Here is a 24,594-nt window from a genome sequence, read left to right as displayed (position 1 = left end):
AGATATCTGTGGATATGTTATAAAAAAAATAATGTATTTTTACAGCTTTTTATGAAAAATCAATGTTCACTACCAATTTCCTAACTCTTGTAGAAAAAAGAATCTGATTACCAACTCTCTTACTCTAGTATCAAGAATTCATAATTTAAAAAAAAAAAGATGTAAAAAGGTTTGCAATGCATGCTGTTCTTATATTTATAATTCTGTTCTAATTTATGAAATAAAAAAAATAGCAGTTCTTAGAAAATCTTGAATGATGGGCATCTCTGTTTAGTAATGTTAGAGTTAAACAGTGACCGGCTCTTGATCCAGACTTACTGAGATATGACCACCGCCTTGTGTGACAAGATTAATGTAATACTATATGTGGTAAGGAATATACCTTCTGCCCCTGAAGTCAAGTGATATGCTTAGACCTTAGATGTATATATTTGATCCAAAACAACGCTTGCTCACGTCTTGTAGCCAGGCGCGGATCATCATATTAAAACTCATGACAACTTGATGAGATTCAGCTAATGGAGTCAAGTTATAACTGTTATTATAAATGATATACGTGTATCGAGTAGCATTCTTGTGGACAGTTGTTGAAAACCTCACAGGTAGAAATTATTTTGGTAACTGGATTTCCAATAGCTATTGCACCCTCTGACCTTTCCCAATTCTCCTGTATGAACAAGATCTTGGACTTTGGGCAGTTGTGTCAAACAGCAATGGGACGTAGGTCTGTCTATTCCATTGTAGGCCACTCAGCCATGGTTCTTTGTAATCATCAAGGTTAATATCTGGCTTTTGAGCTAAGACTACACAATCTATGCATACTTCACTCGCAACTGATATCACTTTTAACCTGTTTTGATGCAAGAAATAGATACCAGTTGTTACATCCTACCGAAAATCCATTTTAGGTCTTGTTTAAATGGTTCTATTACATCGATGCGTGAAAAATGAAGAAAAATTTGATTATATCTTAGAGCATTAATGGATTGTCGAGTTTTACTGGATTAATTATTTTTATAATTTATTGTTTTACTTAATTAGAATTTTTCTTTTAATTTCTTCAAGAGACAGATTAAGGATAGATATTTTTTAAATTTAATCTGGAAATTTTTGTTCAAGACATTTTTTTTAGAGAGACCTTAATTTTTTTAATTTATCCCAATATCTTTTCTTTCGCTGATTGAGTAATTTTGATATTAATTATCAGGGGATATCAGTACATGGGAAATTTTTTATAAAATCAAAATTGGGATGTTTCTTTTGTAAATTAAAATTTTACATTTACTCTTTACTCTTCAGTTGAAGTTGATGTTAAAAAAAAAAAAAAACTATTTTATTAAATTCAAAAGTTAATGTACCACCAAAACCAATGCATGCATATATTTCATTTGTTTCACAGAACATTTTTAGGACAAGTCATTTTTTCTTTAAGGTTTTACAATGTGAACCAAGTAGTTGAATGAAATATGCAGACCACAAGAATTAAATGCGAAAACTTAAATTTAGCAGTTTGTTGGAATAGCCAATAAGATAAGTTTTTCGTCACTTTAGTGCTCTATATATGAATTATCACTTTTTGAATGACTAGTGGATTTGTTTTGTTTAATTAACAAAAAAATGTCAGAACAGAAAAAGGAAAATAAATTACCAGGAAGTGGATATGCATTTGTTAACCTATTCTGTTTTAAACTATTTTTATCATATATTATGTGGAATAAAATGACGCCATTCTTTAGAAATCCCTATAAATTTGCTTATGAATGTTTTTTCAAAAATTTGTAAAATTCATTTAAAGCATAAATTGAGGATAATATCCAAGGTGAGTATGTGTACTTATATATAATCAATAGCCTGGGTGTTCAGCAAGGAATATACATTTATCATTGATTATGTTATAGAAGTATTGTTGAACAATTTGGCATTGGAACAATTATTGGCATGTCAGTTTAACTGATTTATAAGTGTAATTATATGAAGATTTTTGTGAAATACAATTAAATAATGTAACATTTTATAAAAATTATTAAAAGTACATGAAGCTTATAAATGGGCCTTTAGAATTTTTTTACTAACTTTATAGTTAAATTTACAATTCTAAATTTTTCATATTTGAATTCATACCTGCTCAGTCATCTTTCTTAATGATGTCAGAACACTATTAAATTGATTTGTTATATTATGATAGAAAATAAACTTAATCTGGAAAGAAATGATTCAGGCAAAATTTAACCTGAAATTTGTTGTCTGAATGTTTCAACTGAATTCAAAGCATTAAAAAGTACATTAAAATGCAATTATTTTAAAAAAAAAAATCTTACCATAAAATTGGTGAAAAAGTAAAAAGTAGTCCAAATATTCACAAAACAGAGTGTATATAATCAAAGTTGCTGTTATTGTAAGAAAGATTTACGTATACTCCAAACCAAAATATCAGATTCACAGAAATTTCACTCCTGAAAAATTGGTTCAATCATCACATTTCATGCAGTCAAAAATGCAAGCGGAAATGCAAAAGACGTCTTTGGCGGTATATGTGGGGGGAGTCGGAGAAAAAAAAAATATACATAGAGAATAAAAATCCCTAGTGAGAATGCAAAGTGACATGAAAAGTGACACCAAGATTTGATAAGGTTCTGTCGTATAAATTGTCGCTGTGTGTCATGTTAGGGTTAGTATTGACTGTCACAGAAAGTGTAAAAGATCATAAGCCGATGCTAAAAATAGACACAGCTAGTCAAGTAAGGGCCACATAAAAAACCTACGTTTTCAGCACTTTCCTTTAATGGACTCTATTTCTGGCCCCTGACAATAGTATAAAGAGCCAATGGAAATGTTTTTATTTGTCTTTGCTGTGTTTATTTATAATTACAAATTTATGTATATTTATTTGTGGGGCTCGTTTATGGCTTTTACAAGGTTGATAGACTGTCAGTTTTCACTAAGTAACGACTCCCAATCCTCTGCAATGTTAGATAACTCCTATAAATTTGGGAATTATTGGTTTCACTTGAATCCAATAAATCTGGCCTGTATATTATACAAAGGAATATCCATCACAATTCAACTTGAAAAGCATGATAAAACTTTGCTAAACACTTTAAATTGTTACTAAGTGTGACAAAATTTCTTTTGATTTCAATTTGTACATAAAATACAAAGAACAGACTATATTTGGATTAAATTTATCAAAATTTGAGAACTGTAAGGTTTTTTTTTGCAATTACACTAGTATGAAAATCAAAAGAAATTCTATATCATATTCCATTAATTGTTTAATAACGTAGTAAATTAAAACATATTGAGCAGCATACCTATTGCAGCAGTGCTTGCAATTATTCCTATCAGTCACCAGTTCTGCAAGGCAAATTACATAAAATGTTCTTACTAGAAACATTTTGCAGTGTTCATGCCATAAGGATCCACAGTATTGCTATGGTGATATATTACATGTAACCAAGGTTCCCTGATGCAGTTCATGAAAGATGACAGAAGAGAATTGCAGTTCATGATGTCATGAATATACATTGTTTATCACCTTCATGATTTTGCAGTCGTGTTGTATGGAATATAAAGGGAAGGTGTAATCAGTGTGGTTATAAAGACTAGAGGGTTTAACGCGCAAACCTCCAACACAGAGAAAGGCATGATTTTTGGGAGTTGATTTTAATCAACTCTCCAATGCACTTACTCGGGCAAAACGAAAGTGAAACAGTGTTTGAACCTAAGCACAAATCAATACCGCTGATAACACTTAGTTCTTGAAAATAATCGATAAATTCGATGCTATGTACTGTAGAAGCAGAAATATTCGTTGAGGATTTAATTTCGTTATTTTCGTTGGCAATATAAATCAACGAAATTAAATCCATGACAAATTTTTAACCCTGGTATAAATGAATACAAAAAGATTACGATATGACGAAATTAAATGCCAACGAAATCTTGTTTGGTTTAAAAACAACGAAATTTTGACCCAACGAAAATATATGTTTCTACAGTATTCTGCAGCATTGTTTTTCAGGAAAACATATTTATTAATACCATGAAAATAATAAGATTTTAAATTGCACAAACAGTTAAGATATTGTTTAAAGTCGTATATATTCCTACGCTAGAGTTCAATGTAGTCTCGTTCAACCAGACGCTTGGCTGTCTCCGTTAATATCCGACAAAACAGAGTCTCTCTTGCTTGTCGGAGATAAACGGAGACAGCCGAGCGTTTGGTTGAACAAGACAAGAGTTCAATCTTGCCTGGATCCATACAATTTCTCAGAAATATTTCGATTACTGATACTACTTGCCATATTGCAAAATCACATATCGTTGATTTTGAATAAATGATAATCGATAAAATCAACTCCCGTCAGTACTTCAGTACTTTGATTTCTGTTATACCACCATGAATATCTTTTTGTATAAAAGTCCTGGCAGAATATTACACAATTTACTACATAAAAGTCGATTCTGTATACTGTATATTCCTTATTTTATGCGAGTACTTAATTCCGCGATTCAACGATTTGCCATCAAATCGCGAGAATATAAAATCGCGAATGGCGAAATTTCATCATAGTTTCATGTAGTTCACATGTCTCCTAAAATTAAAAGCAAGATTTTAGAAGTCGCGAGACGGGCTTCTCGTGATTTTACACGGATATTAATTCCTCGCGTTTAATTAGGAATTTACGGTAATCAATGTTAACAAAATCCATGAAATCTTCATTGTCTATGGTGTCATTGTTTATGGTGTCTCGTGATGTTTATAGAGTTCATGGATGCCTCTTGCCACAAATTTACATTCCCACAGACCATTATCACTCGGGCACCTGTATATTTTACTCATGATAAAAAAAATATACCCTCTGCCTAATGATACACAAGGTTCACATTGACTCCTGGAGATCTTGGATTTATTAAAAAAATGTCACATTATCTGGAATTTTTGCATAAAACTCAATCATTGAAATTATTTTGCGATATCTTCTGCATCTTCCAATTAGTCTTTCAACATCCAAAGCTTTGATTTAGCCAAAGAAGTACATTACACCTGTCATTAATAAAATTTACCCCTCAACTGCATCTACTGCCGCCTTATATATGTGATAAATGTCTAAAATGGAGCATCGCCATGGAGATGGTGGGTCACCATTTACCTTTCTCACCTGGCCATGTCCCTTTGTTTTGTTTCTGTATTGTGACAGGAAATAAGGGACATGTGGGACTGTGCCCTTGAGTAATTGGGTCATGACTTTGCTTCATTTAGGACTCCAAATACACCCACATTTCCTGAAGGTCAATGTCATTGCTAAATGTAGAAACAATGGTGTGGAAAATGTGTGTGTGTGTATATATATATATATATATATATATATATATATATATATATATATATATATATATATATATATATATATATATATTGTTCTTTTACAGTATACATTATTCATTATTATTTTGTCAGGTGGGGTATTAACTGTTGTCCTTGGAGTGGAAAATAGTCTATTACATCAAGTTTTATAACACATGTATACATAATTGGAATAGAAAAAATATATTTTTACTGACTTGTCAGATGTTTGGACCAATAAAAAAGAGTCAAGGAGAGAGAGAGAAAGAGAGAGAGAGAGAGAGAGAGAGAGAGAGAGAGAGAGAGAGAGAGAGAGAGAGATTGTTTGTTGTATGAATAATAATTAGACAAAGACATGATTTTTTCTCTATTGCCATGTCCTATATAACAGTGAACTTCATTAGATGCTTTTCTCATTCCAAAATTAGTCATTAAATGGGTTATTAATTTTTGGTAAAAATGTGAAAAGTGCATTGATTTTAGCCAAATTAAGTATTTATTTAAATGTTTAATGATGTATACTCATAGGTTATCATAAACGACATTGTATTGTGTTCTCGTATAATATTGTTTTTACATCAGGACAGAGTAGTAAAAACAGGGTGTTTACTTCAATAGAATTTTGTAAGGGCATTGCACTCTTTCATTTTAAATTGTATCATGAAAATTAAACATTAATGCATTGAACTTAAACATGTTAAAAATGTCTTTCTGAAGGATACCTTTTGCATTGTTAGAGCTATTATTATTGCCAGGATCATGGATTGAATTATTTTGCTTCGGACCATTTGTCATATCATAATTCATCCATTCATCCATCCTTCCATCCATTAATCCATCCTACCATTCATCCATCCTTCCATCCATTCATCCATTCACTGTCTTTCTTAAAGTCTTCATAATAATGAGATGCATGAAGAGGGATGTCCAGTCATCTTGTTCATATATATATGGACCAAAAATATGAACATTTCTTCAACTTATTTGTTTTTGCCAAAAACTGACCATAACTTTGTACCTTTTGACTGCAGTTTTCGGCAATTTAAACAATTTAGTTCTAGAACTGTATACATTTTTGTTCCACATAAATTTTGTACGAGATGGAAGACATCACTCTCATAAATCATGACTTGTGACTCATGATTACATTGAAGACTTTTTCAAATTTTAAAATCTCAAGTAGCTGAGGACAGGAAAAATACATGTTTTATGATTATAACATAACTTGGGACAGTTTATGCTTTTTTTTATAATTTTTTTTTAAATTCTAGAAATACTCTCTTGGATGCTATTACTTATGAAAGATTGTATTATAAACAGCACAAATGTGTGATTCTTAATTTAAAAAAAAAATGAGTGTTAAAATAATCCTAATATAATTTATATTTAATTTGCGAAAAATATTGCCATGACATGAACTCAAGCAGAGATTGAATGTTTTGTAGGGAGTTGTTGGAGGTTGAGCATGAAGATAAGAAGTTATCCTTCAGTTGCCATGGCTACGTAACCAATGCCAATTATTCCATGAAAAAATGCATCTTCCTCTTGTTCATAAACCGTAAGTATACCGTATATAGATATATTATATTAAAAGCAGAATGGAGTTAGTTTTTAAAAAAGTCTTGGTATTTAAGAAATGGTTATAATTCAGGGATGTGTTTTACAGAACTTACAACAAAGTTGTACATATTTATAGTCTCAAGAAGTGCTCTTTTACAATCAAAATATATACAGTAAAACTTGTCTAATCCAGCAGAGGGTGGTTCTGAAAAATTTGACCGGATTAGAAGATTTGGAGAACATTGTTGCAAATTAATTTTAGTATTTACTATTAGGCCTTGATCATCTAATATCTTGCAAAATATATAATTCTTCTGAAATATTTTAGCCCTCCTTGATCGTGATTACAATGCCGATTTTCATTTTTTTATTTGGAAAACATTAATTGCATAACAGAATACTTATGATGGAAATACTTTTCAATCAAATCCTTGTAATTGATAAATTTTCAAACACCCGATTTACCCGAGAAGTCTGAGACGAGACAGGTGCATGAATCACCGAAAATTGTTAAACAAACATTGACCACGTGACAAGTCAAAAGGTGGCTGACTACGTAATGGCGAGCAAGGATCAATGGATAAATATTCAAATAAAATGAAATTTAATAAAGAGTGAAGCATTTTGACAGATTAAATTGTGATTCTGTACGTGTAGCCACACAACACGTATAACAAATGATAAATCTACAGTACTGTATTTAATCTGCAAAATGTTGCACCCTCCTTGACATTCACAGAATAGATGTCCTTATTGTATCAAAGTTTTGAAACTGCTGCAATAAAATTGGATTATCGGTGTACGTTTGAAACATTAAATGACAATTGGTAATATCAAACTTATTATACCCCCGCAAACGAAGTTTAGGGGGGTATATTGGTTTCACCCTGTCCGTCTGTCCGTCTGTCTGTCTGTCCGTCTGTCCGTCTGTCTGTAGACGCAACTTTGTCCCCCCTATAGAATTTTTTATTACTGCATGGAACAGTTTGAAAATTTGTACATATGTTGAACACCATCTGAAGATGTGCACCTGCAATTTTTTTTAAGATCAGACAAGATTTAATGATTTTATGACATTTTTCATTTTCCTTATTCTATATATTGTACACTAATGTTGAAAAGTAAGGGAGGTAATCCTTACAGATTTTATTAATTAATTAATAGAAAACACTCTAAAATATATTTATATAAATACATCCAGATGGAGTTTTTTGTCTTTATGTCTTAATTAATAAAAAAAAAATTATTTTTTTTAAGTATTCTATCAACTGACAATGCAAAGTTTTTGTTTGTCAATGATAAATTCTTAGGAGCTAATGAGAACATCAAAGACAAGTGTGGCTGAATTCATTTGTCCCAAGGGAGCCATTATCTGAGCCATGGTTCAGATGGAGCATGTGTTTAGGGGAAATTGATAATCTGTAAAATGGGTGATGGTTTTGGGGCTATTTTAAAACTGTTTCATGTAAACCAAAAGGTCTATCATTATAAGGAAATAAATAATATAATTATTAATAAAGAAGTTAAACTATTTTTAGAGGTTGTTTAAATTTATTTGTCAAGTAATTTGATGAAGTGACCCTATTGGGCATTAATTTAAATGAAATTCAAAATTACTGATATGATTGTAGTGTTTTGGCAATTTAAAATTGTTAGTAATATTAAATTTTCTTTTTTACATATTTTTACATAGTATGGTAATTATGGTAATGTTTTGGGAGTTTATTAAATTTAACAAGCTCATCAAAGAAAATCATAGTCCTATGGGATCAATTTTCTGATATGGAGTTCAATTGTGCCATAGGAGAAAGTGAGGAAAATTTGAAACAACTAATTGCATCTGTCAAGACTCTTATAAGAAAGATATTGAAAGTTTTATCAACAGAAGAGCATTGCTTGGCTACCGGTACTTCTATTCACTGCAAAGGGAGGGGTTTTTGTCATTTTGTTGGTTTTTCTTTAAATCAATTAAATTAAAAAAATATATCATCAAATACATACATTTGTAAATGTATTACTGTTATAGATATGTATTTACAGTGAAATTCTGACAATTTTGATTTTTCTTTGTAAACTATTTTTTTTTTTTTACAATTCTAGAATTTTTTTTTTTATGTGTTCCAAACCTTAATTATTATTCAATTCAATTATTTGTCCCATTTGAAATTAGCCTAGCGGGGGTATTAGTCCCATTAGGACAGTTCTAGTTATTTAAGGTGGACCACTACACCTTGAAAAAGTTAAAACAGCAGAAAATTACTGGTACATGTTAATGAAAGATAGTATGATGCATAAGAAGTATACATTAGTCAAATAGGCCAAAAAAATTGCAGTTTCAAATAAAGATCTATGATGTTAAAAAAAAAAACATTCAGAAATTGTGAACAAAATCTGCTCGTGGATTCGAACTTGTGATCTGCGGTTCACAAGCCGAATACTTTAATCAATGAGTTATGGTGATATTCAACCAAATCTATTGTTACAATCAATTTAACAAAACATTTAAATCACCATCTTGTGACACAATGTCATAAAAAGTATAAGCCTTAATGTAGTGAGGTACCTTAAGCAGAAACTGTGACAGTTTAAGTGATATTTAGGCTTCATTATATGATCAGCATTGTTACAATATGTCCTCATGAAAAAAAAGTATATTTGAGAGGGCTCAATTTTTTGTAGGTGAATTTCTATTTTTAAAAAAATGTTAAATATGAAAGGGGGGAAATAAATACAAAATGGACTGAAAGTCTATCTGACTATACAGTTGTGTTGGAATGGTGTCATTACAATGTTTTAGGAAGCACGCTACGACTAATTTCTTTTAGAAAACAGATAAATCGTGCCTTGAATTCATTTGATTGATTAATATATACTCTTAAGATGAATACAAAAATGACAATTATTGGCATTGTGAGGGAAGAACATAGAATGATAATGGAGAGAGTTAATTCTGCTGGCACCATGGCAACCTAGTGCCCTGATTGATGATAAGTCTCTGGGAACCTAGTTTCCTATTGCAACCATATGTGTCTTTGAAAAAATTATTTTTACCTTTGACAGTCCAGAATGGTTATGTGTAGCAATCAAGGTGGTCAGTTATCTTCATGTATTCATTGTTTTACTACCTTTCTCTCAGAATGGGCATTAATGTGCTGATATTGACTTTAATTGGATGACACTTGTGGTACTGGTATTCCAAATTTAGATAAAGAGAGACATAACAAAAAACATTAATGGAACCAAATTTCGGTTAACTTGAGTGAAGTGAGCATCATTGCAAAATTACACCCCAAAAAATCATTATGCATATGAAACATTTTGGTTTTTGTTGTAGATCGATTGGTCGACTCGTCTTCACTTCGGAAAGCCTTAGACTCTGTTTACCAAGCCTATCTCCCCAAAAATATGCATCCTTTTATCTATCTCAGGTAAGCATCGAAACCACAACTTTTGCAGAAATGAGCAAGTCTTCTGTGCAGGCATTAAACACAGTGACAGTCATGGCAAACAATGATCTTCGGCCTGATCAGTTGATGGCGTGCATGGAAAGGACAGTTCATTGCTTGGTCAATCTGAATTCTGTTGCAACCTAGGTCACCTGAGGTGAAGGCTAGAAAAAATTTTTTTCACAAGAGTTATATGTATTGTGTCTGTTGACTTGTCGGAAGAGTGATGTGGCCCTTGGTTTTTAGCTCACCTGAACCTGTATCTTTAAATTTTCATAAAGTACAGCACAGTGACCAATTTTGGTAATTATGTTATCTAAAGTCAAATCTATTAAGCCCACAGTGGCTTGTGTAGAAAAAAAAATCATTAAAAAAATGGGTACCTCGAAGGAAAAAAACAAGGGAGCTCTGACACCATCTTGGATACTGCTTCACTTTATTAGCTAGTTTCTCAATTAAAATGTTAAACTAGAAATTTGTGCCAATTTGTATTGCTTTGGAAATGAATCAGCATTCATGCTAGTCATTCAAGATATTTGTTAGTTTCAAAATATGTTTTAAACCCAAAGGAAATAAAAATAACTTCACTATTAGCGTCAATTCATTTTAAGCGTGTTTGCTATAAGCGTGTTTTACTGTATATATTTTTCTTGCATCTAAAGAATACTTGTTAGTGTTTCTGGAAAATTTGCGCAACAGAATCAATTTCAAATGATAAACAATCAAAACAAACCCTGAAGATGGAGATTTTCAATGAACTTTTGGCTTCATTCAGCAGTTTATACTGTCTGATGGCTCAAAAAAACTTATTTTGCTGACATAGCTAGTCATTATAAATGTATTATATTGATTTTCATTGATATTCAACATAGAGCAATTAACTTTCTTGTTTCGTATCAGATATCAGTTAGTTGATGTCCTTCTAACATATCTAGTGCATTTTGTCACGTACGTTATAATTGCAAATGTGATTAGTGGCAATAAGTAGGCCATTTTGTAATAAGCCAGATGGATGTATTACCAAATGTTTTGAACTTGTTGACAGTAAATTGGATAGAAAATGGTGTGGCTGCTATCATCAAACATTTGCTCAAGAATACGGAGAATATTACTTAGGCAATTAGTTCTTGATGTCGAATTGTATTTATATTCGACAATGATTTTCTTATTACATGTATGAAAATACTTTCAAAATTGAGGCTGAATTTTGCATGACAAACATTGAACCATATGTTATAATGTGTAGCCACCACTTTTGTCATTTGCTCTCCAATTAAGAAAAAGAGATGTATTAAAAATATCAATGATTTTACATATGACATGTAGTTTGTAATAATATACTGTATACAGGGTTATTTTTGCCCCATGTTATTTTCGCCCTTCTATACTAGCTTGCAAACGGTTTCGCCGCTCTTAAATTTACCCTGACACACTTGTGTACAAAAGAGATAACTTGGAACATAGGAATTTTCCCAGTCTTAAATTTGCCCCCGACAATGAGGGCTAAAGGGTTGAAAAAAAAAATGGGGGTGAATATTTACCTGTATAGATTTATTAGGTATCAGAAATGTGATTTTTCTATTTTTTGAAGCACAGATTTCTGCAGATTTTAAAATTAAAATAATCATTCTTAAAATCATTACAGTCCCCAGACTGATTTGATTTTTTCCTTTTTGGTCTTTTCCACTCACTCTCTTGGAGCTATTATAATTTTTTGATGTTACTACTTATTATTTTATAAAAATGACCAAATGCTTATTTTATATCCTAATGCAACTCGAACTATGATATTTTATTTTGAGCACTGAATAAAGTGTTTCAAAAATGCATCATACGCATCTCAAAGCATAATATGATTTAAAGGTAGAGGGATAGAGGAGGGGTGCATGAGGGAAGATAAACTCACAATTTGTGATGAGAATTTAGGTCCATTATGGATAGATATATTAGAAATACACTGGGATTGATAAGTTTATAAAGGAGTAAAAAGTCATAGATTTTGATCTACCGTATACTTGGATATCATTTATGCTCAAATGATTATTCAAGAGAAGTTGTTTGTCCATTAATTTAAAAGTACATCCTTTGAAGGATTTTTGTATTGGGGATATGGATTAATGATGTGGATTGACCCATGATAATGGACCAAATATTCAACCCTGTGTGAGTATTGAAGCAATGTATGACTGGTCTATATCTAGTTCAATATCTATGAAACTAAATTTCTTAATGAGGCCCTCAGTTCCTATGAATGCCAATCTTTCTTTTATTTTTTTTATGCCACAAATAGGTTAATGAATTATTGAATAGAAAATACTACTCTTGACTGTAAAAATTCTTCTGCGCAGTCCTTTAAGCTGATATGTGACTTTGTATTTTGTTTGTTATTTCCAATTAATTTTTAATTAATGTAATGACCTATCTCTGTGTTAAGTACACAATATATGTGACATTTCCAACATCAGAAGACAGAAATACAAAGCGTAGCAAAACCCAAGGGAGCAACTAGATCACTGTAATTGGTTTCTTGATTTTATTTTTTTAGGTCAAGATTAGTTGACAGAGGTAGGGATGGAAGGTTGTCAATACGATCACATGAATAAGTGATTGCCAAGAATGATGAATGCTTTAATCTAACAACAGTTGTAATATTTCGAAATAGGACATCCATTGATATAGTTGTGTTACAAACAGGCTCAATTAATTTAATATTTATTTAAAAACAAAACGAAGACCTGAAAGAATGGAGAAAAACTCAAAAGATTTAATTCTCATGAATACGTTTTTTGTGAATAGTTTTTTGAAAGACGCAGTTTTTCAAATTAATTTAGCATGGTACAAGCACTCTACATACTTCCCCCGTCCTTAGAATTAACCTCTAAGATAATGAAATCATCGGAAACCTGTCAATATTACAGAGAGTCTATTTACCCAAATGGACAGATTTTGTGATGAAACTTTGTTAAAATTAATCCAGTTTGATTCATCATGATGAAAGATTTTAAATCAGTAAAACTCGAAGCTTTCTGCACAAGGTGTTGCTCTAGAAAGGTTTATTTTCTAAAATGTAATCAAGGAAATGTCCTGAATTAAAGGCCCAAGGAGAATACATTCTGATAATCTAAGATAAGAATGTGAATTATTGGGGCACTCTATACAAATTAACTTCTTTTCGACCACATTAATCAGCTAAATATTTAAAAGAGTTTTTTTTTTTCCAAATGAGTAAATTTTATATTTATAATCATTTTAATAATAACTAATAAATTGGTGGTAGTTTTATGTCAAAACATCTGACCTGAAACTTTGCTAATTAAGATTTATACGTGGAATGACAAATTCACATCAATAAATATCAATGAAAGTATATATATTAAACTGATTTAATATCTACATAATTTATGTAAGTTGTAAACTGGTTTAATGCAGCTTATGCTATATAAATTGTGAAGTGGTTTATAAAACGCAAAATTGTTTTAACCCATCTTTTTCTTGCATGAATTTCAAAGTTATATTAATTTTACATTATTTTGCAAATAAACCTATAGAATAGCAAAAGAAAAGCAAAAGGTTAGTATCTATTTGAAATCTTTAATGGGTCAATTAAAGCAATCATAATTTTGACATCACAATGATCATGATCGCTCTCAAATTTTCAGACAAGCCCTTTCAGGGCTTCACAGGATTTGATTTGATCACATGACCAACCAAGTTCATACCCTAGTAAACCTTTGAACATTGCTGTATATATCTTAAGTTCAAGATCAAGTAAATGATTCTAGAGTCTCTTTTTGATGCTGGAACCATTATGATGTCATATAACTGATGTGATGAATCTTTCTCCCTTAGTTTGCAGCTTTGTTATAATGAATTATGTAGAAATGATCATGAAACAGTTTCTTGACATTCTATGTCAAATTATGGGAAAAGTAATCCCAATGCCTACATTTAATTTGGCATCATTTTAAAGAGGAGGTCAAGAGCTTGTTTAATGCTGTTTTTAGAGAGACTGTAGGCATTCTATATTTTATTAGTAAAAAATGGACAATACGCCAAAAGTTACTTATTTCCTTAAAATTCATATTTTGTAGAAAATGATGTTTTAAAACATGTCTATTGATTTTTCAATGTATTTACCAAAAATTTTAAGCCCTAGTACATTGATCAAACAAAGCTATTTTCATGAAGCATCATTATTTAAAAGATTTAATATTTTGAATTTCATAAACCTGTATAAGCACCTGTCATTTACTAGATTTTGACCTTAATTATTCAGTATAGAGATAGCGCCACAGAATATAGATGTGAATGTGCATCCTACAAAACATGAGGTTCATTTCCTCCATGAGGACGCCATTATTTCCAGCATCCAAGCCGCCATTGAGACCAAACTACTGGGAGCCAACTCAAGTCGCACCTACTACACTCAGGTTAGAAACTTGGCATTGGCTTCATGATCCATGATGAAAAATATTACTTTTTCAGATTCATGTCTACACCTCTTGACTATTATTTTCATATTTATGTCTACAATTCTTTACTATTATTTTCCATATTCATGTCTACAATTCTTTACTATAACTTTCCATATTCATGTCTACAATTCTTTACTATAATTTTTCATATTCATGTCTACAATTCTTGACTATTATTTTCCATATTTATGTCTACAGTTCTTTACTATTATTTTCCATATTCTTGTCTACAATTCTTTACTATAATTTTTCATATTCATGTCTACAATTCTTTACTTTTATTTTCCATATTGATTTCTACAATTCTTTACTATTATAATAATTTTATCAAAATATTAGACTCTGTTTTGATAAATTTGCCAGTACTTCCTCCGCCTGAATATTATCCAGCTACACAGTGTTTATGGAGTAAAATTTCATACAGAAATAATAACCAAATCATTGATTACAACTAGAGTTACCTCTCTTACCAGAGAGAAGTTGTACCATAGTCAATATACTATGGAATCATCATTGTTCATAGGGGGTCAATGTTCGTGGCTTTCGTGGGTAACCCTTGCCCCCCGAATTTACATCCCCACAAACTTTGATATATACAATCATTTGTTTTATATTTACCGGAATTAAAATTATCCCGATTATGCTACCAAAGAAATAACGCCCCCCATGAACCAGGAAAATTTTGGCTACCCACAAACATTGACCGCCACAAATAAAAATGATTCCACAGTATATGTTTATGGTAAATAATTTTTTTTCAAAATTGGTCCTGTTTTGCAAATTGTTTTTATAACTCAGTTTCTTTTGCTTTAGGCTCTCCTTCCTGGTGCACCAGTGTCTCTGGACAGTAAAGAGGAGGATCCAAGCTCTTCCAAATCTAGTGGTACAGGTTAGTATATTAAATTATTTAACAAAGAGGAGGATCCAAGCTCTTCTTTATCTAGTGGTACAGGTTAGTGCATTAAATTAATCAGGAAAGAGGAGGATCCAAGCTCTTCCAAACTAGTGGTACAGGTTAGTACATTAAATTATTCAGCAAAGAGGAGGATCCAAGCTCTTCCAAATCTAGTGGTACAGGTTAGTGCATTAAATTACTTGGTAAAGAGGAGGATCCAAGCTTTTCTAAATCTAGCAGTACAGGTCACAGCATTTATACTGAGAAATCTAAATTTCAATGTACAAACTCATCCTAATTTTGTGATCTAATTTGAGAAAATATGTTTATATTAGTGACCATTCTTGTCAGTGCTGACAAATCAATTCTTCTCAATACTTTATAGAAATATTAATTTATTAGCACACTGTAGTGTCCAGAAATATTTTTATTGGTTGGTGCCCCCCCCTCTCTCTCTCTCTCTCTCTCTCTCTCTCTCTCTCTCTCTCTGCAAACAATAAGTTTGAATGCAGAGAGAAATAAACATTGAAAGAAACAAAAACTTACTCACCCTTTGTTGAAGCCCAAGCTGTTTTTTGACATATTTTTCCTTGAAATTAGTATTATAAAAATTGGAATTTAATTATTATTTATAAATAATTTTCATGTGTAAAGCCCTTCATCAGAAGGCTGAGGAATGTCATAAAAGGTCATCAGCAAAATTATTTTTAGAACATATTTTAAAGAGCATACATCCTTTGATGAGGACAAATAGCTTGTTTTAAGTGACCAGAAACTCTCAAACACTTGTTACTTTGTTTGACTGAATGGAGAACAGTCGATGGATGAAGTTAAATGCTTAGAAGATGTAGATACTTGAGGTCATTCATAAAAGGACACACACAGTCTGCTTCTCTTTGAATGGGCTTTTCAAATTCATCTTCAGATGTGTCATATAAAGTCAAGATCTAGTAAATGAAAGTTGCTACAGTATTGTGAAATTCCATGATGATATAAATTCTTTTAATGATGCTTCATAACAATAATTTAGAATGTTCTGTAGGATGTATCGGGTAAACAATGAAAAATCATGTTTTGAACTGTCTTTTTTCAATGAAATATGAAGGAAATAAGAGTTTTGCCCATTATTTACTAATGAAATATATCTAGAATGCCTACAGTCTCTCCAAAAATGGCATTAAACAAGCTCCTGACCCCCTCTTCAAAATTATGTTAATTTGAATATAGGTATCAGCAAGGAATTCTTTTCTCATGATTATTACAGAATGTCAAGAATTTTTTTCTTTTTATGTAGAATTACTTTAAAGCTGCAAAGTATGCATGGGAAAAAGATTCATCAAATTAATTATGAAGTCATAATGGTTCTGGCACTTAAAAACTCTCTGGGACCATATTGAAAAAGCATTTGTAAGATACTGGGTCTTTCAAACTCACCTGCCAAATTAATAAAAAATTATTTTGGTATTCACAAAACGTCCATTATTCAGTGCACCCATAAACTGAATGCTAATGGCGATGTTCATAAAACACTAGGTTAATTTTAACAGCCGCACCCATTAATGTTTCCATAAACTTAATGGACCCATTATTTTTTGGATGCATTGTGAAAATTGTAAAGCCCCTGGACTCATTTACTAGATCTTGACCTTAGTTTAAAATTTTTTAAATATATTATATTGTTTTCAAACAAGGAACAGTAACTCTTGTAAAATGGAAAGTTAGAAAGTTAGAAACAGCTTTTTTGCAGAATTTTGGATTTAACCATTCTAACTTTTTCAGATTTTTAAAAAGAGCTATTTATCAATATGTTAATTATAATGTACTTGTGTTTTACTCTAGAATTAATATTTCATCTTGAAACAAGTAAAAATGATAAGTATGTTATTTTACTAAATTTTGTTAAGTATTGATCATTCATTTTGTTTTACAATTTAGCCATTTTCCAAGTACATGTACATGAGATTTTCAATTACTTATCAAATAAAACTGTTGTTGACGGTAATGAAGCTACAGGGCTTGATGTTATTAACCCATTGTATGTAATGTTGCCTATATATATTACTACGCTATCACTCTTAAGGCAGGTTTCAGTAAACCAAAGGAAACAATTATTTTTTAACCAAGTTTTTCAAATGAAAAATCTGGTTATTGAATTGGTGAAAATAGCGGGCAGGTGGGTAGGTGGGCAAACGGGTGCCTAAAAGGGTGCCCCTATGCTGATGATAAAAAAATGAAGTTTTGGGTTTTTACATCCTACAATGTAAATAGATATGGAATAAAAATGGAAATTTTGATGTACTTGTAATATCTTTTTGTAAATGATTTTTCTCCAAATATGTCAGGAGCTGAGAAGACGTATGCTCATCACATGGTCAGAACAGACAGTAGAGAACAGAAGCTGGACGCCTTTGTGAAACCGGTCCCATCCAGTTCCTCCGCAGACAGAACAATTCAGCCAATCAGGTCTGACTCTGCCCAACCAATGGAAACATCGACCAGTGACCAAACGTATGTTTTAATAACTTTCTTAATAGGCATTTATTCCTCATGTCTTAATAAGTGGCCCATGGGCCACATCACTCACTTTCAGCAATGTCATCTGATGGAGTCAATATTGATAAAGTTTCACTACATGCATATAAGATACAATACAATTTCATGTCCAAATCCTGTGAGTATTCCTTTAAAAAAATTCAGTTACTTTAATTTTTTTCCTGTTTCATCATAATTGCTTGCTTCTTGTTCAGTTTTACAATAAAACAAAAAAGCAAAAACCAAGTCAAAACATATGCAGAGTAACTTTTTTTCACAAATGGATAGGGCTGGGAGAGGGGAGTAATGTGAAGCAAGTCAATTATTATGTACATGTATTTCTTGTTACAGGATGCAGATGCCCAGCTGTGGAGTCCAACAGAAGAAGAGGCCTGTGAAGCTCACCAGTATTTTGTCTCTTCAAGAGGAAGTCCAAGAAAGCATGCATAAAAGTCAGTACTCACTGAAATCAGACATATTTGCACAGAGGGAGAAAAAAGAATTTTATCTTTCTAAGCAGGGAATATTTGATTTTCATGTGACACTTTATTACAGAAATTCATGATGAAAACTGTGCATTTATTGGCTTTATCACATTATTCATATTTTCACTTTTACTCAGCCTAAAATTCAGGATATTTTTTAACACTTGATGTGTGTCAATCCATTTTGTGAAAAACATCTCAAATTAAAAATTTAATAATTTAGATTTAAGGGAAATGTTCCAGTTTCACAAGTTTGTGGGGTGTGTGAACAAAGAGTTCTCCTTAATGCAACATCAGACAAAGCTCTACCTAGTCAACACAACTAAACTAAGGTAACTGTACTATAACATGATCTTAAAGTTACTAAGGTAACTGTACCAAAAGATGGACTAAGGTAACTGTACTATTAAGTGAACAATAGGGTAACTGTACTATAATGTGAACTAACATTAAGGTTACTGAACTATAACATGATCTTACAATAAGTTAACTGAACTATAAAGTGAACAAACAATAAGGTAACTGAACTATAAGGTGATCTAACAATAATGTAACTGTACTATAACTTGGACTAACAATAAAGTAACTGTACTTTAACATGAACTATCAATAAGGTAACTGTACTATTACATGATCTTAAACTAAGGTAACTACACTATAACCTGAACTTACAATAAGTTAACTATTCTTTAACCTGAACTATCAATAAGGTAACTGAACTATAAAGTGATCTAACAATAAGGTAACTGTACTATAACGTGGACTAACAACAAGATTACTGTACTTTAATGTGAACTAACAATAAGGTAACTGTACTATTACATGATCTTAAACTAAGGTACCTACACTATAACTTGATCTTACAATAAGGTAACTCTTCTTTAACGTAAACTAACAATAAGGTAACTGTACTATTACATGATCTTAAACTAGGGTAACTACACTATAACCTGAACTTACAATAAGGTACCTATTCTTTAACGTGAACTAACAATAAGGTAATTGTACTATAATGTGATCTTACAATAATGTAACTGTACTATAACATGAACTAACAATAAGGTAACTGTACTACAACATCAACTAACAATAAGGTAACTGTACTACATCAACTAACAATAAGGTAACTGTACTATAACTTGAACTAACAATAAGGTAACTGTACCACAATGTGAACTAACAATAAGGTAACTCTACAATAAAGTAAACTTACAAAAAGGTAACTGTACTATAGAGTAAACTAACAAAAAGGTAACTGTACTATAGAGTAAACTAACAATATTCTAAGTTAAATGTACTATAGAGTGGACTTACAATTATCTGGAGAAATGTATGACTGCACATGACCTAATACAAGTGACAATGCCTAAAATATCATCCTATGATATGTGATTGCTATGCATCCTATAGTCATTGTTTTGGCAGGATGTGTATTTCAGACATACTGTATTCAGGGTTATTTTCGCCTGTGGTTATTTTTCGCCCCTCTACACTTGCAAACAGATTCACCCTGTCATTAATTCGCCCAAACACACAGTAAAATTTAGACACTATTTCAAATAACAGTTATTTGGAAATTGTTTTGAATTTGCCCAGTCTTAAATTTACCCACTAACAAACAGGGCAAAGGGGGCAAAAATAAAATGGGCAAAATGTTCCTGTATGCCGTATGTCAGAAGTTCATCTAAATATATTTTCTCTTAAAAATATTACTCAGCTAAAATCAAAAGCTGAATTTAAGTTTGTAAAGACAACTTAATCAAGGTTTTAAATATATTTTAAAAGTGTTTCTGTCAACAAATTTTACATAATATTTGGAGTTAAAGTTATAAAGCTGCAGAGAAAACTTTGCAACAATTATCAATAAGCAATTCTTACAAAAAGCAATTAGTATGGATGACTTTATGAATCTAAATCCACCATTTCTCTGAGTTTGAAGGAGAAGATCTGATTGGTGTTATGTGTCCGTATATTAGGCCAATAAAAATAAAACAATTGTTTTTTTGGAATTGCCTCCCGCCTCATTGAAATACCCCCACTTATTGAATTATATTAGCAAAAAATAAAGAACTTTTTTATTGAAAAAAAAATGACCAAAAAAATTAACTTTAAATTTCTACTGTTTATTGATATTTTTACAAATTTTCAATTAATTTAACTTCCAGTTTGAAAAATAAACAAAAATTCCCTCCCTCCCTCCCTCCTGGGTCTGGAAACACCCTGGTTGGCAATTCCAAACACTTTTGTAAGGATGGCATTATCTGCGGAAGTAATATAATACTAATTACCCTGTTTTTCAGCCGTGAGCTGTTTTATCAGCTGATGATCTTTGACTTTGGAAATTACGGAATACTACGCCTGTCAGTGAGTAAATTGTTGCACTAGTTTTACAAAGGAATTCTGAACTTGGTCAGTCAGTGAGTTTGCGTATATGATTGTGACAGATTATTTGGAAACATTTTTCATATTTAAATTTTGTTACTCCCAAGAGAAAAATTGCATTAATATTCATTGATTGCCAAAGTGAAGAGACTAATAGGTACATAAAGGACTACAATGGCAAGATCTCGATATTGTATGAGAAAAAAAAACATTTACATTTTTGCATGTGTCACCTAATGTTATAATTGATTTGACATTACCGGTAATTGAATGAAAAATACTGAAGATTTGCTTTTTATGCCAGTACTTGTAAATAGTGATTCTTCCATTATGTATCGAATTTGGAGAATATAGGATTGTGAAGTCGAATTTTTTTCCTTATTTTTATGAAGTATTTAATAAGTTGTGAAACAATAACAAGTATGATTTACATTTATTTGATGATGTTGATAATGATGAGAGAGAGAAAAAGAAAGAGAGGATAGAGTAAATTCTAAAAATGAACAAAAAAAGAAGTCTGGTTCAACATACAAAGCAATAATGTGTAACACATTATTTCCCATGCTTGTGTGGGATATCATCTAGTTTTAAAGAGAGATGTAGTATTGTTTAATTTGTTATGTCTTTAGGAGCCGGCCCCTATATATGACCTTGCCCTGCTTGCCCTTGACCTTGAGGAGAGTGGATGGGCCGAGGCTGACGGACCTAAGACTGACCTGGCCCAGTACATTGTGGACTTCCTGAAGTCAAAGGCAGAGATGCTGTCTGACTATTTCTCCATGGAGTTAGATGAGGTACGTACTACAAAGTTTATGAATTGTATCGTCTTTTTTGTCATCATTGTACCTGTGTGATGATGGAATAAATGTTTAGGACATGGTTGAGGAATAGTCAACATGTTTCAAACATGTTAAACATGAAAAACAAGCAACATATGCTGAACATACATTTTGAAACATTTTTGAGCTTATATTTAAAAACTTGATCAATTGTGTTTTTCATGTATTTTATTATTATTTGTACGTGTAGAATATCATAAATTAATTTTTTACATGCTCTAATAATACTACCAATATACTGGGGTATATCTATTTTTCGGGAACATAGAAGACTTTATAAACATGTCCTAAATGATGATCGATGCAAATATATCTGGGTATATGGTTCATTGTGTGATATTGTTAATAAAATCTGGTATGAATAAGATGAGGAAAAATTATGTGTATGTTAAATGAATAATTAGCATGCCACTTTTATTTACAGGATGGTAATCTATGTACTTTGCCACTTTTGCTGGATCACTACATCCCCAACATGGAGGGACTGCCTATGTTTGTACTTAGACTGGCTACGGAGGCAAGCTATTTCGTAGTGGATAATTCTATTCAAAGTGAAATATAAAGTTACTTATCTTCCTTTTTAGATATAGATTTAAAGGTTAGCAAGAAATATTTTGTATGTCTTAATACTTGTTTTTCATACATGTAAATTGCATGATTGATGTTGTAGATGAAAGATAAAGACATACATTCAAAACTAATTTTGATGATTTGTGAAAGGGGAATAACTGTTTTAAATATTTTTTTTGAAAAGAGAGATAACTTTTCTTACATAGGTTAACTGGGACAAAGAGAAGGAATGTTTCCACACTTTTTGTAAGGAGACCAGTGAATTTTACTGTTTCAAACCCAGTATGTTTCAGGACCTCCAAAGTGAGACAGAGGGTTCAAAGGTATTCTGAATAACTTACTGTTATATTTTACATTTTGTATTATGATATTCACTGGTATAACTTTTTATCAATTCTTTTCATAAGTAGTGAAGTGAGCCAGAAGTATGAAACAAGTCCTGAAGTAATGAACACATTGTTGATAAAATATACATGCATTAAAAAGAGCATTTTGTAACTAGATATTGACGTTTAAACTACAGGCACTTGATCTTCAAGTACAGAAAAGTTCAATAGATTGACTGTAAACCAACATTTATTCGCATGCCAAAAAATTTTCACGAGATTAGCGAGAGTCTCGTCGTTGCGAATATTTCTAGCTGCAAACTGGCTTCAAATGTCTGTAGCATTGCATTTACCAAATAATCTAAATTTTTATTGCGAAAATTAGGCACCACAAACAGGTTTATCGTATACCATTCATGAAATGAATTTGTCAATAATAAAAGTTGGTAAACTGTAACTGAATTTAAATGTTCATGCAGTTTGACGATCACATTCCCTGAACGTCTTGGGTTGACTTTTATTTATTTTTTTCTTGCATTGGCACAGGATGGAGAGGTTTCTGAAGAGAAAACCTGGAAGTGGACAGTTGAACACACGCTGTTCAGTGCTTTCCGGAACTTTCTTTTCCCACCCAAGACATTTGCTGAAGATTCGAGTATTTTACAAATTGCCAATTTACCAGATCTATATAAAGTGTTTGAAAGATGTTGAAAATAAAAAAAACGAAAACCAATTGCAATTTAGTTTGTCATAGTTATCAAGTTCAAGATGATTTGTAATGGGTTTTTTTGTAGCACCAAGCATAGTTTTCCATCACTCACATATCGTAAATAAAAAAAATAATGTATATAAGATAAAGTTAAAAGGAAATATACCAACCTCCAGGATTTGTGTGTCGCTGTCGTTGAATGAAAGAAAAATGGCTGTCATACGATCGCCGTCCTTTCCCTTACATCTTACAGTGAAACGCTAGACATTCAGTTAATAATGTGTTGAGTGATAAAATGAGTGGGGAAAGGAGAAAATTGATAATTATTATATAAATTATGACATATTTAGGGTTGCACGTACATGGTCCACGTGTTGTTTCATTGGTATTGGCATAATTCCAGCGTGGGTGTAGTCAGGTAGTGCTAATTTAGTTAAGGAGGCTGGATGGTCAACAAACAACCCTCAAATTGTCATGTTGTAAATTTTGAATTTACCGGGTGACAGTAAACACACAATTTAACAACATGACAACTAGTTGTAAATTTGAATATACCGGGTGGCAGTAAATACAAAATTTACTGCCACCCGGTAAATTCAAAAATTACAACATGACAAAATCCAAATATGAAATCTTTAAAATTTAATTTTTTTCTATATCTTACAGAGATATCAGTCTGAAGAAGGTTAATACAGTCTTAAAATGATTCTTACAAAGTTGAGTATATTAGTTTTCTACACTTGCTGGATGAATTTTTTGTCTAGATCTGACTCTGCTATTATGCGTGGATTTGTTAGATTCATTGCAACTGGGTGGTCAGTCTATTATAATTTATTGATAGTTTTTTTCAGCAATTATTTTTTTATTTCATGTATGTAAAGAAAAAAATGCTATACAAACTAAACACTTTCCTACATCTATAAACAAATATCTTCTTGGGGAGATTACTGAGGCCTACTGGTAACTAAGCTCTGCAAACAAAGATGAACAATTTACACAAAACAATTGACAGATTCTGCCACAATTAG

General features: G+C 31.5%; 2 protein-coding genes across 4 annotated transcripts in view; one reads left to right on the top strand and one right to left on the bottom strand.

Annotated features, from left to right (window-relative positions):
• The window catches only part of LOC128162821 (DNA mismatch repair protein Mlh1-like), a 64,586-nt gene extending 40,995 nt beyond the window's left edge, over nt 1-23,591 (top strand). For both annotated transcript variants that reach the window (XM_052826219.1, XM_052826220.1), the window contains exons 9-20: nt 6,793-6,905; nt 10,242-10,335; nt 14,630-14,783; nt 15,642-15,717; nt 18,066-18,231; nt 18,607-18,707; nt 18,964-19,072; nt 21,041-21,104; nt 21,752-21,916; nt 22,386-22,478; nt 22,738-22,854; nt 23,404-23,591. In XM_052826219.1, the coding sequence (XP_052682179.1) occupies nt 6,793-6,905; nt 10,242-10,335; nt 14,630-14,783; nt 15,642-15,717; nt 18,066-18,231; nt 18,607-18,707; nt 18,964-19,072; nt 21,041-21,104; nt 21,752-21,916; nt 22,386-22,478; nt 22,738-22,854; nt 23,404-23,568 (1,417 nt within the window). In that variant the 3' untranslated portion in view covers nt 23,569-23,591. The remainder of the gene's footprint in view (nt 1-6,792; nt 6,906-10,241; nt 10,336-14,629; nt 14,784-15,641; nt 15,718-18,065; nt 18,232-18,606; nt 18,708-18,963; nt 19,073-21,040; nt 21,105-21,751; nt 21,917-22,385; nt 22,479-22,737; nt 22,855-23,403) is intronic.
• The window catches only part of LOC128162822 (melanocortin receptor 4-like), a 41,489-nt gene extending 17,643 nt beyond the window's left edge, over nt 1-23,846 (bottom strand). The window contains exon 1 of one of the 2 annotated variants that reach the window (XM_052826221.1): nt 23,737-23,846. The gene's annotated coding sequence lies outside the window, so the exon portion shown is untranslated. Of the gene's footprint in view, nt 1-2,318; nt 3,140-23,736 lie in introns of those variants that run through there. The other variant, XM_052826222.1, reaches the window with a different exon arrangement.
• Nucleotides 23,847-24,594: the final 748 nt, after the last annotated feature.

Source organism: Crassostrea angulata, chromosome 9 (genome assembly GCF_025612915.1).
Source record: "Crassostrea angulata isolate pt1a10 chromosome 9, ASM2561291v2, whole genome shotgun sequence".
Taxonomy (NCBI): Eukaryota; Metazoa; Mollusca; class Bivalvia; order Ostreida; family Ostreidae; genus Magallana; species Magallana angulata.
This window is presented reverse-complemented; position numbering and strand designations above follow the sequence as displayed.